At 45.3% G+C, this 15,828-nt stretch overlaps 1 protein-coding gene across 6 annotated transcripts in view; it reads left to right on the forward strand.

Annotated features, from left to right (window-relative positions):
* ANO2 (anoctamin 2) overlaps nt 1-15,828 on the forward strand; it is a 329,301-nt gene that overhangs the window by 263,998 nt on the left and 49,475 nt on the right. For all 6 annotated transcript variants that reach the window (XM_037068063.1, XM_037068065.1, XM_037068064.1 and 3 more), the window contains 3 exons: nt 7,119-7,230; nt 9,460-9,517; nt 9,692-9,792. In XM_037068063.1, coding sequence (XP_036923958.1) covers nt 7,119-7,230; nt 9,460-9,517; nt 9,692-9,792 — 271 coding nt within the window. The remainder of the gene's footprint in view (nt 1-7,118; nt 7,231-9,459; nt 9,518-9,691; nt 9,793-15,828) is intronic.

The raw sequence follows: 15,828 nt of genomic DNA on the forward strand, positions 1-15,828 counted from the left end.
ATATTTGTTGAATAAAAAAAGATGATGGAAAAGGTGCAAGCATTTCCTCTGGGTTGCCTTTCCCTGGGAAGACACAAGGGATGGACTGAGGATGGACTTACTCAGTCCCTACTCACTGGGGGCTTGGTTCCCAGACCAGTGTATGTGTTTGTGTGGTGACCGGCTAGTGTCCTGCAAGAGTCTGGGGTCATAAACTGGGCACATTACTCCCCCTGCTCCTGTAATTGCTGTGGGGAGAAAATCCTCATAGGGCACTTGTGACAATCAAACGGGGAATTTTTGTAAAGTGCCTGCACAGCACCTGGCATGCAGTGGGCACTGGATATGGTATTTTCATGATGGGTCCATCACAGAACTCTGTCTCTCTGTCTCTCTCTCTCTGTCCCCGCCATTGCTCCCTTTCTCCCTTTCTCCTCCCTCCCTCTCCCTATCTGTTACCCTCTTCCTCTCCCAGTGCTTTCTTTCTATTTAGCATCCTTTTCCCTTAAAATGAGCTGCCATTCTTAAAATGGGGTGCCATCGCCTTGGGCTAGGCTGGTAGACAGCACAGTAGGTCTCAGATCTCTTCATCTGGGAGCAAGAGCCGTCTTCCTGACTCTAAGGGAGGGATCCCTTGTGCTAAAAACAACTCCCTTGGGCTACAGGAGGATCTCAGGAACACCCATCCTTAATCTCCAGTTCTGGGGCTTTCAGCTCCCTTAGGCAATGCACTGACTGCCTAATTGCCCAGCTGGCTGGCTTCTGCTAGGGTGATTCCCTCCCCGTGGCACAAACAAGGCAACAACATCACACTGGAGGCTGAGACACACACCCCTTCCCCGCTCACACACCCACAAATGGAGAGAAGGCCAGATGGTTGGGCTGTTGGAAAAACACTGCTGTGTGCAAAAGCGCGATCTGCCCTGGGGGCGAGGCAGGGTGAGGAGCAGGCGCCTCTTGCTCTCTGACTCAGCCACACAGGTTCAGGCCCTCCTTCTGCCTTCAGTAGCTTGGACTACTCTAGCTACTTAAAATACACACTTGCACATCTCATTTTGTCTTGTTGCCATCATTACGTATCCACTGGTGGAGTTGTTGGGGACATCAGTTAGGAGGACCTGCTTTCCCCAAACTCAGATTCTGCAGTCAGCATCCCCTTGCCGGCCATTCTGCTTCCATGGGATTAGAATGGCGCTCTGGAGACTTTTAGTTCGTAGTTGGCCCCCGGGGACTAACTTGGGCTTTCATACTAATTATTTTCCAAGGCAGTTTATAGCTGGGTCATTTGTAGCCATATTTTTTCACGACACAGTGCCCCAGAGGTTTCACACTTAAAAGAAAGGGGGGTAGGTAGTGGCTCTGCACAGGAATTCTGTCTGATTGTCCTTTCTGGTCCTAGACAGAGTCTGCCCTCTGATGGAAATCTGTCTGTACAGATCAGAAGCAGGAGAAACCCTCAGGTGGCCTGGCATCAACCTGGGGTGGCTTTCTGGGGGCTGCGGGATATCAGGAGCATGTGAAGGATGGAGAGGGGCTGCCCTCTGCCTACTCACACTCTGCATGCTGACTCTCTTTACAGCCCTATAGCAGCTGCAATCTAAAGGCACTGTATTTAGAGTCTTATGAAGCCCAAGTCTCAGCCACTTTCTAGGGGGATCAGATTCGGAACACTTTTGAGGTTTGGGTCTTGTGAGGGAATCCTACTCAGTGGCCTGCATGCAGATCACCCTCCCCACCCTAAAGACATCATCCCACCCCAAGTGGGCTCTGCGAAAACCTGTTCCATTTCTTTAGTCATGTAATCTCTGTTATAGGCAGGTGAGGTTCCTTACATTGGCTACTGAAAGATCCCAAAATCCAACTGGAGCTCCAGGGCTTTGACTCTCCCCACCACCCCCCGCCCCAATTCTCTCCCTCCCTTGTGGTGTTCCCTGAGGGTCTCCTTTTCCAGAAAAGCGTATGACATGGCCACAGAGTTTATCTGAGGTGGGAGCACCCAGCTGATTTAGTGGCCTATCAAGTGGATTTGGATTGTTTATTGGAAATGCCCATTATTTATGGTGGCTCATGGCCCTAAAAGCAGAGGCAAAGGCTGTTTTAAAAATAAAACTAATAAATAATAATAACTCGGCCCATGATTTATCAGTATGGAGGAAGGGAGTCATTCATTTCCAGTTAGAGCAAAGAGCTTTGAAAGAACTGGATTCTCTTTCCAGAGACCTTGGAGGAAATTCCTGTAGGATTGGGAGATGGAAGTACAAAGATTTCAAAGGAGATTAGAAAAGAAAATCAAAGACATGTGCCTCTCCAGACCCTTCCTTAATCCTCCTATAGCCACATTTAGAAGTTTTCCAAGTTTTCAGCTCCTCGGACATGATTCCTTATTTGGGGGTGATGTTGGCTTTAATTTTCTTATCCACAAAATATTTAAAAGTGAGAAACAAGATTGGAGAGGAGATGCAGTTAAGTTACTATTAAATTTGCTGCTGCAGGCACACTGGGAAGAGACTCAAATTTCAACTGAAAAGGTTTTTCCCTCCCTCCCTCCCTCCCTCCCTCCCTGTCTTCCCCTTCTCTCCTACTCCTCCTTATTTCCCTCCTTTACCCTCTATCTCTGTCTCTGTTCTCTGTCTGTATCTCTTTTCTCTCTCTTCCCAGTCTCTCCTTTTTAACTGAGCTACAACTGTTGTAGCTCAGGGCACAATGGGCCATATCTGTTCATGCCTTGGTGGGTGCTCATCTTGAAGTAGGATTCAGCCCATGGGCACTCCACTCCCTGCAAAATAAATCCAGAATTTTTAAAGTACTGGTAAGGAAAGCAGGTTTTAATGAATCTTTACTGAAGATTCTATGAAGAGGCAAATGAAGGGATTATACCACAAAACACACAGTAGAAGTTAATGAAAATTTCCCCTGGGCATCTCCAAAACCCCCATCACCCAGTCTGTCACTTACATTTCTTCTTTGGTAGCAGCCCCTTCATCGTCTTCTCTGTCCTTCCCGCTCCCATTGCACTGGCTCTAGGCTTCTCTGTGTCTTGCATCTAACTCCAACACGCCCACCTGGTATCTTATGGAGGGAAAGGTAACTTTCTTTGACTGCCCCTCTTTTGTGTCTTCATATGCATTGCCCTGCTCACCAGACAAAAGTCCCTCCCTAGGATTTGCCCTCTTTAGAATGTGACTGGGAATTTTTAGTAAACGACAAAAATTTTTCACTGTTCCAAATGTTTTTTCTCTGTCATTCATTCATTCATTCATTCATTCATTCATTCATTCAGCAAGTGTGCACAGTAGAGTACATCTGGCATCTGCTGTGACCATGCTCATTGTAGAAAAGCCATCCAAACTGTTCGTGGTGGGGGTGGGGTGGGACAGGGTGGGGAAAGTGATAGGGTTCACAGCCACATGAAGGTTCAGAGTTGTAAGATCTTAAAACTAACAGTGACCTTAGAAATTGACGGCAGGCATTTTCTCCTGGGCCTTTAGTCAGGGAGAATAAGAATCAGGATGAAGATGTGGATATGAGTCTTAAGCCCAAGGAGGACCCGATAAGCAAATCCTGACCTCTTTGTCCAGCAGGATTTGTAGCAGGGCGGTCAGAGGCCTGAGAGGTTAAAGATCAGAGGGGCTTTGCTAATGTACATAAACTAAAGAACTAACACAAGTGGCAGTGTTCACTGTCAATGGCGAGTACAAATCTTCATCCAAATGCTTTACTGGGTGAGTCAGTGCAGGGTTGGCTGGGACTTTTATCTCATGAGGCTGTGCTGTGTCCGTCTAGGCGTGGCAGAAAGGAGAGAACCACAGAGCTGTCTATCAGCTGAGGGCTATCAAGGTAGACTTGTCCAACTTCCTCTCCTGTAGAATTATGACAGTGTCTCCAGATTCCCTGGCAGGCAATGCAATTTTCAAACCTCCCCAAAGGGCCTTAGGAAGCTTGGGCTGTGGTTCTTCAGCGGTGGTGGGAACAGGGACCATGTTGATTCAATTTTCCGAGCTGCGTGTTTACCATTTCCATGCTCACTCAATGTTGATGGGTAGGTGATCAGAGGTCAACATGGAAATCATGCCCAGATCCTCACGGGCCTGGACATATACACTGACCCCTGGCCACAGACAGCCTAACTGTGCTGTTGAAAGCAGGGCTGTTGGACCTAGATGATGAGGATGATGAGGATGATGGTGATGAGGAGGAGGATGGTGATGATTTACCATTTAGTGTGGTCTATCCTGTACCAAGCATTCCATTGTATCTTCAGGGCAACCTTGTGAGGCAGGATTTCCTTTTGATGTAACTTCACTCCTCTAGTTACATTCTCCATTTAAACTCAAATATGTCTGATGCTAAAATCTGCACCTATAGCCATCTCCACAGCCATACAAAACAAGCAAATAATCTCTCCCCTTACCACAGAGCTGAGCCAGAGATAGGGTGACGGGGGGCTCCATAGGCTCAGCATGACCTGCCACGGCCTCCAGGACTGTTCTCTCACATAAATGAGCTGAAATGGGCATCAGGATGAAGGCAAATTGGAGAGTACACTGGTTTTCAGTGTTGCCGGGTTTACAGGAGTGACCGTGTTTCTCAGGGCTCAGGGGGACAAAGACAGGTGAGAACTCTCATTTCCCTAGGCCTTTTCAGCCTTGGGGAGAAGTCAACTCATGGTAGCGCTATGGGATCTCCAAAATTTCCCATTTCCGAGTCCCCTCCTGGACCATGGGTCTTCAAGGGCTTATGTCTGCCTGTGACCATCTCCTGCAGAGGCTCATGCTTGGACCACTGTTGATGCTGTTGGTCATCACCCTCTAACATGCAAGATGGTGCTCTAGGATTGCAAATAAGTGAGGGGCTCACTGTGCTGTGCGGAAAAGCAGCCATGGAAATGCAGCATTCTTTTCCCAAGGAGCCCTGCCACGATGAGAGGGGAGATGATACCTTGTCACTCACAGAGTAAATATGGAAGGGAATTGGCAGTTTGCAAAAGGCTTTCAACAGAGACCTTGCTAAATGCAGCTCTTTGAAGGAAGTGATAAGGTTTTCATTCATCTTGGCATGGTGTCTGGCACACAGCTAGTGTTCAATGAGTGTAAACTGAACAGTGATAAATATTTTTTAGGTGCATCCTGTCAGGCTGTCAGTGAAGGGTAGGGAGGTGAAAGAAGATGTGTGATATAAACATTAATCAAAGATCCTGATTTCGAAGGGTATGGTAGTAAAAACTATCTTTGGGGACAGGCAGATATGGGTTCAAATCTCAACCCTGTCACTTACAGGCTGTGTGATCTTGAGCAAGGCTTTAACCTCTCTGGGCCTCAGTTCCCTGCATCCAAGAAAGTGAGACATAATACCTCCCTCACATAGATAGGGGAAGATGAACTGAGATAGCAAACACATGCACCCATGTGCAAGATACGCTGTAGTGCAGCTTATAGCAGAGCCCCTGGTAGTGCAGCATGCACATCCTCTTGGCCCCCTGGAGGTCGCTGCAGCTCTGTCTGCAGGGGTTCTCTGGTTGTGGGGCTAAGCTCAGTGTACACACAGGACAAGCTGAAAGTACCAGGGAGTCAAGTCCAGCAGTAACCTTCAACCAGTGAGGGACTTGCTCCTGCCTGCTCACCCCTCGGTGTAATGATTCTTAATTGGTGCTTCACACAGTCTTCTAGAAAGTTAGTGGAACGGAGTCCCAGTTGTCTGTGACATTAACCTGTTCATGGACACATCCATATTGTCTTCCGTCCCTTCATTTTCTCAACATCCTACACACTCACCGAGCTTCCTGGGGTACCTCCCAAATAAACTATTTACTCTCAAGTCCTTGACTTAGAGGCTAATCCAAACTAAGACACAGACAATCAAGAAAGCTACTATTACTGGTATGTTTCATAGGGCATAGATGTATGTAATTAATACAAAAAATAGGAAATACCATAGAAGAAAATGAAGGATGATTGCTGCCAGCTGAAGGCATCTGGAAGGCTTTGGGAAGGAGATTATGTGTGACATTTGATCTGGATGTTAATATGGGAAGGATTTGGACATAAGGAGATGGGTCAGAGAAGGGCACTTCAGGAGCAAACAGGGTCTTGTGTCCACTTTTACAATTTTTTGTATGATTCCTACAAAAGCCATGTGTGAGTCAGGTGGGCAGATGAGTCAGGCAGATCCATACTCTGGTTTCACCCGGACACAGAGTTCCCTCGGCCACATGGTCCTGGCACTTCGGTCCTGTGCTCAGCACACTTTCAGGCGAAACTCATCAGTGCACATCGCACAGGGTTAATGCTTTCCTTTTTCCCCTGAAGTGTGGCCCTGTCATCTCTTTTCTTTGCCAAGCTATATGTCATGGTCTGTGGAGACCCCACCTAGCACCCTGCACAGCTGCCCACTGGAGCATCCCATGAGTCTCGGGTCTTTTGAAGGCACTGAGGAGGTTTCTGCTCAGTGCGCCTCAGGTCCTCTGGAAACATCAGCTGTCTCGTCTGCTCGGCTCTGATAGAACACACTGGCACTATGACCCCTGAGTTTGAGACATTAGCCTTATGCTGTTTGTTTCACTTATTTTGTCTGATTACCCTTCATCATTTGAGTGAGTGAACTCAAGATGCCTCAGCCTATACAGAGGACATACAGTTGAGGGCTTTCTTGCTCAAAATGAAGGTGGAGAAAAAGAGGAACAATGCCATTTGCTCAAGATAAATCTTTGCTACCTCTTTACGCTAGTTCAGTGTTTAATAAGCTTTTTTTAAAAAAAAATCAGGGACTTTTGTTCAAGTAAAATTTTAATTATACAGGTAAGAGCTGAATTCCTTTGGTGAGTCACAGGGGTAGGAGGAAGTTCTGCTTGCCCAGACCCCTCTTTGAGGAGCACAGTATGAACCCATTGCTTGAGTGGATAAAAAGAGGGAAGTGGAAGGAGAAAGGTGGTGATCTTATGTACCCTGGGCCTTTTATTTTAGCCTCATATTGCATACTGGCAAACCACTTGGGACCTCCCAGACGAACTCAAGTCTAATGTGCTAGAGAGCTGGATCTCTTGGTTTCTACTCTGAAGGAGAGACAGTGGCTCATGTCACAGGGTCAGTACGCGGAGAGGTGAGAAATCTCTTAGTCTTATCAGCTTTGCTCTTCTCTTTCAGAGGTTCCAAAAACAGAACAGACTTTTGAAGAACGCCTGATACTGAAAGCTTTCTTGCTAAAGTTTGTCAATGCCTACTCTCCCATCTTCTATGTGGCCTTTTTCAAGGGGAGGTGAGTGTATTGGTGTCCTATATGGAAGAGAAGTTGGTCACTAAGTGTGGGTCCTCCAATGGGGTCAGCCTGTCCCCACCGTCAGTTCACATCCTCAGCCCCATTCCTCGCTCACACCCTCACCTGGCTGTTCAGGAAGCATTGGTGCTAACACGAAACCACATTGTATCAACATCTGCAGATTCTGATACATAGGGAAACTCTATAGGGGTTCGGCTCCGGGCCTTGAAGAGTGAGTCTTAGAAAAATTTGTGTCTCCCAGCTTTGAGGATTTGGCAGAGGAGGATTTCATGTCTAGCCAGTGGCTCTTAGGTTTTGCAATGCATTTCTGATGCTAGCTACCCAGAGTTAATGTAAATGTCACAGATTAAGGGCACAGTCTTCCACAACACTGTCTTCACTTCAGACACCAGGCCCCAAGCTGTGGGGTTCTCAGGGCACGCATGATTTGGTCAGCTGACCCCTACAGCTGATCAGAAGGGTGGTTACTAACCCTTCAGGTTCAATAATTCACTAAAACAAATTGCATAACTCAGGAATGTGCTATACTTTAAAATTATAGTTTTGTTATAGCAAAGGACTACAAATCCAAACCAGCAAATGGGAGGGCCACATAGGGTGAGGTCTAGGTGGGTCCTAAATTAAACTTTGATGTTCTCAGGACACGTCATCTTCCTGGCACAGTGATGTGCGCCCCAATTTGGAAGCTCATCGAAGCTGCAGGGTCTAGAGTTTTTACTGAGGTTTCAGTATGTAGGTATGATTGATTGAGTCATTGGCCCATGTGATTGAACTCAGTCTCCAGTCCCTTTTTCCTCCCCTGAGGTCAAGCTACTATTACCTGGCTCGAAGCCCCAACCCTCGAATCCCATGGTTGGCCTTTCTGGCATGGTCTCCTTCATCCTGAGTGATCTCATTAGCATAAACTGAGGTATAGTCCCAAGGGCCCACCAAGAATAATAAAGACACTCCTATCAGGAAATTCCAATGATTTAGAGGCTCCTTCCAGGAACCAGCAACAAAGGCTAGTCAAATTCTTCATTATATAATAGGTCTGGGTGTAAAATCACTTTTGATGAATATTTTTGTGGTCAGATCAATTGGCTACCTACAAGGAGATTTCCCAGTAAGCATCAGCTGTGTCAGGAAAGCCTCCGTAGCACTAATTGCTCATCGAACAGACATTGGTAGCAAGAACTGTCATCATCCACATTTGATAATTTCTTATAAATGTGTTTATAGCCCAAACTACAAGCCCTTCCTGGGACCTCTGTCCTTGACTATTTCTCTGTTATAGTAGCAGGGAAACTGTTCATACCAATGAATATACTCTTCATGGGTGTTCTCTATCTAGGTTTACTATGAATAATAAATGGCATACAATGATATTCTAGGTGAAAATATATAGGTTTCTGACTTTAGATAAACTTGCAGTATATTTAAAGAGTAGTTTTGGCAATAGCACAGTGTAATCTACAAAAAGTGATGTAATAAGAGGTGTAAAAATGAACCAAGACAAGGGTACTTCACAGAAAAGCAAAGGTTTAAGCCGAGTCTTAAATAGACAAGTAGAATTTTAACAGGTGGACCCAGGAATGGCATTTCAAATAAGTAGGGTTCTTTGGATTACCTGTCTAGATCCATGGTTGACTTTTACTTCTGTGTGTCCCCCACCTGTCCAGTCCTCTTATTCCCCAGTTAAAATGATGTTACTTTGAAGAGGAGTGAGGCAGGCTTCTTCCATTCCTTTAAATGCTTTCAGTCAGAAGTATAGATTTCCCTTTCTGTTCCCAGGAATCTCCACTTACAACTTTAGTCTGTTTCACCCTTCATTTCCTGGGAAATCAGAAACATTCATTGAGGAGTTGCAATCAGAACTCAGCTCTTGAAACTAGTTGAGAGAAGAAGATGCACACATAGTACACTTACAGATAATCCAAACTTTGTTGTGGTTAGGCTCAGAAGTCACCACACACACACACTCCCTCCCTGGGACCTTCCCAGCCTCACACTAGCCTTACCCTCTACCCCCTGCAGGTGAACCCTAGGTGTTATAGATCATCGTTAGCTGATAAAAGGATATCAACTGTCCCTGGGTGATTTATCACCTGCCTTGGCCAGCACTTTTGAGAAGGACTTCTGCAGTGTTTATTCTTCTGAAGTCATGCCCTCAAGCAGCCCCGCCTTTCTCTCTCTTCCCCTAATTCTTCCCACACTTCTCAATTTCAGGTTTGTGGGCAGACCTGGAAGCTACGTTTATGTGTTCAACAACTACCGCATGGAAGAGGTAAGTGTAGTTAACCACTGGTGTTTCCTGCCTGGCTAGTAGTTTGTAGCGGCACCCACCTCACCCCCAGCCCCATCCTTGTCCCCCTTGCACCCTGGCTCTGAATCCCTGCCTTTGCCTATCTGACCTCACTTGGTCTATAACCTCTCCTTCCTTTGTCTTTTCCCCCCGCAGTGTGCTCCCGGGGGCTGCCTCATGGAGCTCTGCATTCAGCTCAGCATCATCATGTTGGGGAAGCAGCTGATCCAGAACAACATCTTTGAGATCGGAGTCCCGTATGTAATGAATGCCTCTCTCTCCTTGCTGCCAGGGCCCAGCTCAGCAGGATTTTCATGGCCTCTCCTTTTCTCCGATAGCTTGGCAATTTAGTCCTTTGTCTATTTTCCAATAAGGCAGTGCTCCTCCCATAAGCCTGGTTTGCCGATCTGATGTTTGAGGCTCAAAAAGATTAAGCACTTCCTTAAGTACATGTAACCTGTAAGTGGCAGAGTTAGGAATCCGGTATCTCTGACCTCGATGTGCTAATATTTTTTATGCTATCTGTTCTCCCAGTGAACAAGTAAAAGGGATTTCCAGTGGGGTGGATAGGTGAATATGAACATTTGAAACATAATGTAGCTGCTTAGGAGAATCTCTAAGGAAGTGTGGAATATATGATTTTAGGAGGAGGAGGATGCATACTCGCAGCTGGTGAAACAGAATAGGTTTTCACACAGATCTCTCTCCCATCCAGGGTGGGTTCGTACAAATTTTATAGAATTGGGTTTGACATTGAAATAGTGATGAAAATAAACACTGACTCACAGACACGAGACCTAAAGAAAAGAGTATGCGGCAAATGAAAACCTACCTTCAGGTCAAAGAAAATGTAACCTGCTCTGCCCTTCAGTCCTCTTGCTTTATGGTGTTAAAGAAGAATCTGTTTCTGGGGATATTTTCAGGCAGCCCATCATCAGAGAGCCAGAGATTACTGGGGTAGTACTTACAGGCTGGGCCAATTCCGTTTAGGAGGACAGGATGGACAACTTATATTAGGCCTGGAGTTCTTTGCAAACCCCTTGTGAGACTAACCATTCTGGGATGCAATTGTCGGTCCCCACAGGGTTAACTAAAGATACTGCCACACACTGATTGACTCTGCACATTGTATTCATGGTTCTGAGAGATCCTGCTATAAAGAAGCTTGGTTTGATCTCTTCTTTTCCAACTTCTTGTTCATGTTATTGGCCATCTTAGTTGTGGGCATTGGGATACACTCTGGCTAGTTCACGTAGAAAAGGAATTTAAGAACAGTCAGTGGCTAACGAAATATTCTCTAAGGGTCAGAGAGCCAGGTTCTGAGCTGCATACCCAGGAATAACTGTCTGTAATGCAGGAGGGCTTGCAGGGAATGCCGCAGCCGTCGCTTCTTGGCTCACATCACTCAGATATTAAAAGATGAGAATTGTATACCAAAGAGTCACACCCACAAATACTGCAGTCACTGAACTTAACTAGCTGTCTCATCAGCTTGGGCTGCTGTAACAAAGTAACACAGACTGGGTGGCTCAAACAACACACATGTATTCTCATAGTTTTGGTGTCTGTGAAGTCCAAGGTCAAGGTGCCAACAGATCTGATTCTTGATGAGGGCCCACATCCTGGCTTGCAGATGGCAGCCATCTCGCTGTATGTTCATTTGACCTCTTCTTTGGGTACACGTGGAGAGAGTGAGAGCTCTGGTGTCTCCTCTTCTTATAAGGGTGCTAATCCCATCATTGGGGCTCCAGCATCCTCATCGAAACTGATTACGTGCCCGAGGCTCTATCTCCTACCACCATCATGTTGAGAGTTAAGACTTCAACATCTGAATTTTGGAGGAGTTACAACCATTCGATCAATAACAACAGCTTGTCTGTCTTTTTTTTTTCTTTCTTTCAACCTAAGCATAAGATTTGTATGCAATCAACTTTAAAAAATTTAAAAATACATTTGTGAAATAGCCCTTGTCTTTTCAGAGCTTATCTTTTAAGTTTGGGAGGCAAATCACATAGTATGTGACACGGTGCTCTCTGTGCAAACTCAGAACTCATGCTAAGTAAAGGTTAGGGGCTTGGGAACAAGCAGTTAAAGAAGGCTTCCCAAGCTGAGGGGTTTTCCCGGGCCGTGTCTGTTTCTTGAGAGAAGGCTGCCACGATCATATGTAATAAGATGGCCTGCAATTATTATGTTTAAAGAAATAATTTCTCTTGGGTGTGGATATCTTGTTTAAACAGACAACAGATTGACTCAGCCTTATTAAAACCACCTCCTGACCCAGGTGGTGCTACCGATGGAGAAAAGTAAATCTTACAGAGGTGGCGGCTCCCTGATCAAAGTCTTGGGGCATGTCAGGGTCATGGCAAGAGCTCAGAATCTCGCAATCTGTTGAAAGTGTGCTGAGTCCTGGGTTGCTTGGGCCAAATGGCACCATCAGAGGATGTGTGATGTGCTGGCTCTCTCTATGGAAAACCACACCAGAGTGCCCTGCTTCCATGGGGGGCTGTAACTGCCTGAAAGGTCTCCAGACCATTGGTCTTCCTCAGAAACACACTTACAGAGCTAGAGTTATAATAGAAAAAATGTAATTTATCTGGAAAGAAACCCTATTTTAGCAAGAGCTCTATTTCAAAGGATGAGAATCTTTAACAATTCCCTCTTAAAACGTTGCCAGCCCAGTCTTCGGAACAGATCTCAGCATCGGCCACCATTAATTAGGCTGAATGCTTAGGCTGGTTTTCTGTCCCCACACTGGGACAACCTCAGGTGGCCCTCGGGCATGGTTCTCTTGGAGGAGGGTGGTTGAAAGCATCGGTCTGGGCATCTTGTTCCATTTCTCTGCTTAGGTGAGCCTCTACTCCTCAGTCAGGAAATCATCAGTCTTGAGAACCTGAACCCTCTGAAGCTGGGCCTTGTTTCCCAGCTTTCTGATTGACAGTCACTCCGCGACAGTGATGGTGAAGCACATGGTTGCTGTGCTCTAGTTTACCATCTCAGAGAGACCACGGTGGTTATGGACAAACACCCAGAAAATTACAGACCTAAAAAAGAGGTACCGACGCCACCTCTAGCCCCTGTGACAACACAAAAGCAGCCCCTCCACCACTGCTGCAGGGGAAAGTCTACATTCCCCCTCAGTATCTGGGGAAGACACCTGCCCTTCCAGTACATTGTTGTTCTGCTCAGGATGGGATAGTTTATAGGTTTATAGCTTGTGGGCATCGGATGGCCACTTTTTCATGTTTGGACATCTGCTGTACCATTTAGCTCTTTCACTCTGGACCCAGCAGCCTTTTTAAACTGTAAGAGAGGCCAAGACCTCAGGCATATGTTGGGACAGGGTGTTGGCATGTTCCCTACCCACCGTCAACTCCATCAGCTCCATAACAGATGAAGCTAACACATGGCTATTTGTCCTGAAGGCTAAACTTTCTGGTTTATGCTTGATGTGTGGTTGATATGTCACAGTTAATTAATGGTAATTGCATAGTAACTCATACAGCTGTGGGCAAGTCTCTTCTCTAAGTCTCGCTCTCCTCATCTTGTGATGAGGATGATGGCATCCTAACCATCTCCAAGGTGCTCCCATTTCAGCTCGGACATTGTGAGAACCTCTCCTCTAGTCAATAAAGCTGGTCACTGCTGATTCCAAACACAAGCTTCTGTTTCAAAGTGTTTCCCCCATTCCAGTTCTAATCTTCTACAGGACACACACAACATAATTATGAAGTTAAATTTAGGGATGTAGAACAAAAGTTCTTCCACCAAGCCTCAGGGTCCTTTATCTTCAAAGATCTTTATAATTCTACAGGTTGTGTTTTGAGTTTGGCCACATGAAATCACTATGATTATGATTTGTGGATTTTCCACCCTCGGAACCTCCTCTCAATAAATTAGACCCATCTAATCCAGTGTTCAGCACCTGGCAATATCCTTACGTGTGATACAGTTCAAATAGCCAAGAAAATAAAAAGGAGTCTCTTATGGTCTGAAGAGAAATGACAATTGAGCCTGACAGTGAGGGAAGAGCAGTGTAAATTATAAAAATTAGGCCCAGTGGTCTTTGGCTTTTTGGTGGAGGTGACACATGACTGCAGGGCAGAGATTGGGTGGTCCAACAGATCTGGGTTCAAATCTAGGCCTTACGATATACTTACTGTGTAATGTTGGGAAAGTTATTCTGGAAGGATTTTCATCCAACATGGTTATATGAAAATATAGTTTGGATATATGCTCAGCTATCTAGAAAATGGAAGTATGGACATCTGAGAAAAGAAGAACTGTTCTTGGGGGTTCCAGGTGGCCAAGGTGGCGCTGAATTTTATCGACTTATGTGTTTACAAGTGATGCTTTGTGAATATTTCAAGTCCAGGGAATGGACTAAAAACAGCAACTCAGGAGCATGCTTTTCCTTTTCTATTCTGGGTCCTGTGGTTTTTGGTTGAAAATGGAGCTCTTCATGTGACTTCAGTGCCTGCCTCAAAGTTTTTCCTCAAGGGAAATAAATATTAATCTTAGAGACCACACCTGATTTTTACATAAAGAAGCAAGGCTGAGGAGTTAGAAAGATGACAGGCTACATAAGAATATTTGGGGTAAAAAAGTACAAGATTGGCTGTCTTTAGCAGGGATTTTCAACCAGTTGCCACAGGATTTTTAAAACATGGGATACCTGTTTATTCAGGTATGACCTCTTTTCCCTTAGATTGTCAAATAAAAAATATGGCAACAGCCAACACAACAAAATCCACCCAGTGTGAATGAATCAAAAATATACCTATTTTTTGTCAGGTTGGCAAGAAAATAATATATTTTTTGGTGGGTTGCCAAATTTTAGTAATGAGTTTATGTGTGCCATGAGATGAAAAAGATTGAAAATTGCTGGTCTGTAGTATTCATCATCTGCTTCTGAGACTGATTTTTTAACATTCTTCCCAAGAAAATTTTGAAATGGGAAAGGCTATCTAGTTGGCCCTTGTTGTAGGTCAAACAGTCCACTATAATTTATCTCTCCCCTTTAGGGTACAGCACTTTCATTAGATTCTGTGTGTGTGTGTTGCAGAAAGTACCACAACTGCAACTGAATGGCTTTGAGAATCCTACGGTCCAGCCGGCTTCTTGAGTTAGAACATTGTTTCCCAATCTTTAGTCACTTATAAACCAACTTTTACATTTTTTCTTATATCTATATGAATAGCTATTTGCATATCAATTTCCACTAAACCAATTCCTTTTTTATTTAGTTCCATAACACTTCTGAAAGTCGAAAATGAACACTATGAGTTACCTCAAATAACAAATAACAATAGAAAGATACATATAAAAATACAATAAAAAGAGAGCATTATTAACCAATAACATTGGTCGAAGAGCTGCATTCTCTATTTTAAAGAAAGATGCACCAGTGTGGGAAGATGTCAGTGACATACCAGCAGCAGCCGGGGATTTTCTCTTTGACTGCAATCAGTAGGACTGAAGGAGAGCAGAAAAGGAAATAACTTGCCCAGATGCTTTAATGAGATACAAGGCCAAGTGTAGAGACATTCCAAAGGTGTCACATGCTCAGCTGGTAGAATGTTTCCTTGGCGAGACTCATTGTTTTAGAGCAATATTGTCACTTCTTAATCCCATAGGTCTCCATGAGGCTGGCACAGGTAACAGGTGTGCCCAAGTCCTGCACAGCCACCCTTTGGGACCTTGGATAAGTTTCTCTAGCTCTCTAAATGTGGCAGGTGTCCCAGACAGGGCCACTATGGAAGCCAAACTTGGTGCAGCACCTTCCATCAGGCAGCAGCACATCTCACCTTTGCTAGGCCTGGTTCAGAGACCCTGGAGATGGAAAGACAAAGTGCCTCCCAAGGAGGCAGTAAAACTGGGAGCACCAGGAGCTTTAAAGGCAGCTCTGGGACTCATGAGGACATGATCACAGGGTTGTGTGGCCTGGCCTTGGACGATTCCCACACCTGCCACCCAGGCTCCCGGGGCCTGACAGAGTTGTGGCAGGTGCTCACCGGAGAGGAGCCAGGTGGTTAAACACTGTGGGCCTCAGAATATTGCAGTGACTTCTGAGGTGACTTCAGTCATGGTGAGTGGCCAGGCAGAATCTGATCTCATGCTATTTATTACCCAAGTCCACTGTTGGGGATTTCTCTCATCCCCAGTCTCCTCATACATACCCCACCTTTTCCTCTTCCGTATGTGTTTGTGCAAAATACACTTTGGAGCCAAACTGCATAATGCCTCTAAAACATGCCACATGATATCCCAACTCCTTGCTATAATTTTATCTCAAG

The sequence above is a fragment of the Sturnira hondurensis genome, unplaced genomic scaffold (assembly GCF_014824575.4).
Source record: "Sturnira hondurensis isolate 20B ecotype Veracruz unplaced genomic scaffold, ASM1482457v3 Scaffold0017436, whole genome shotgun sequence".
NCBI lineage: Eukaryota > Metazoa > Chordata > Mammalia > Chiroptera > Phyllostomidae > Sturnira > Sturnira hondurensis.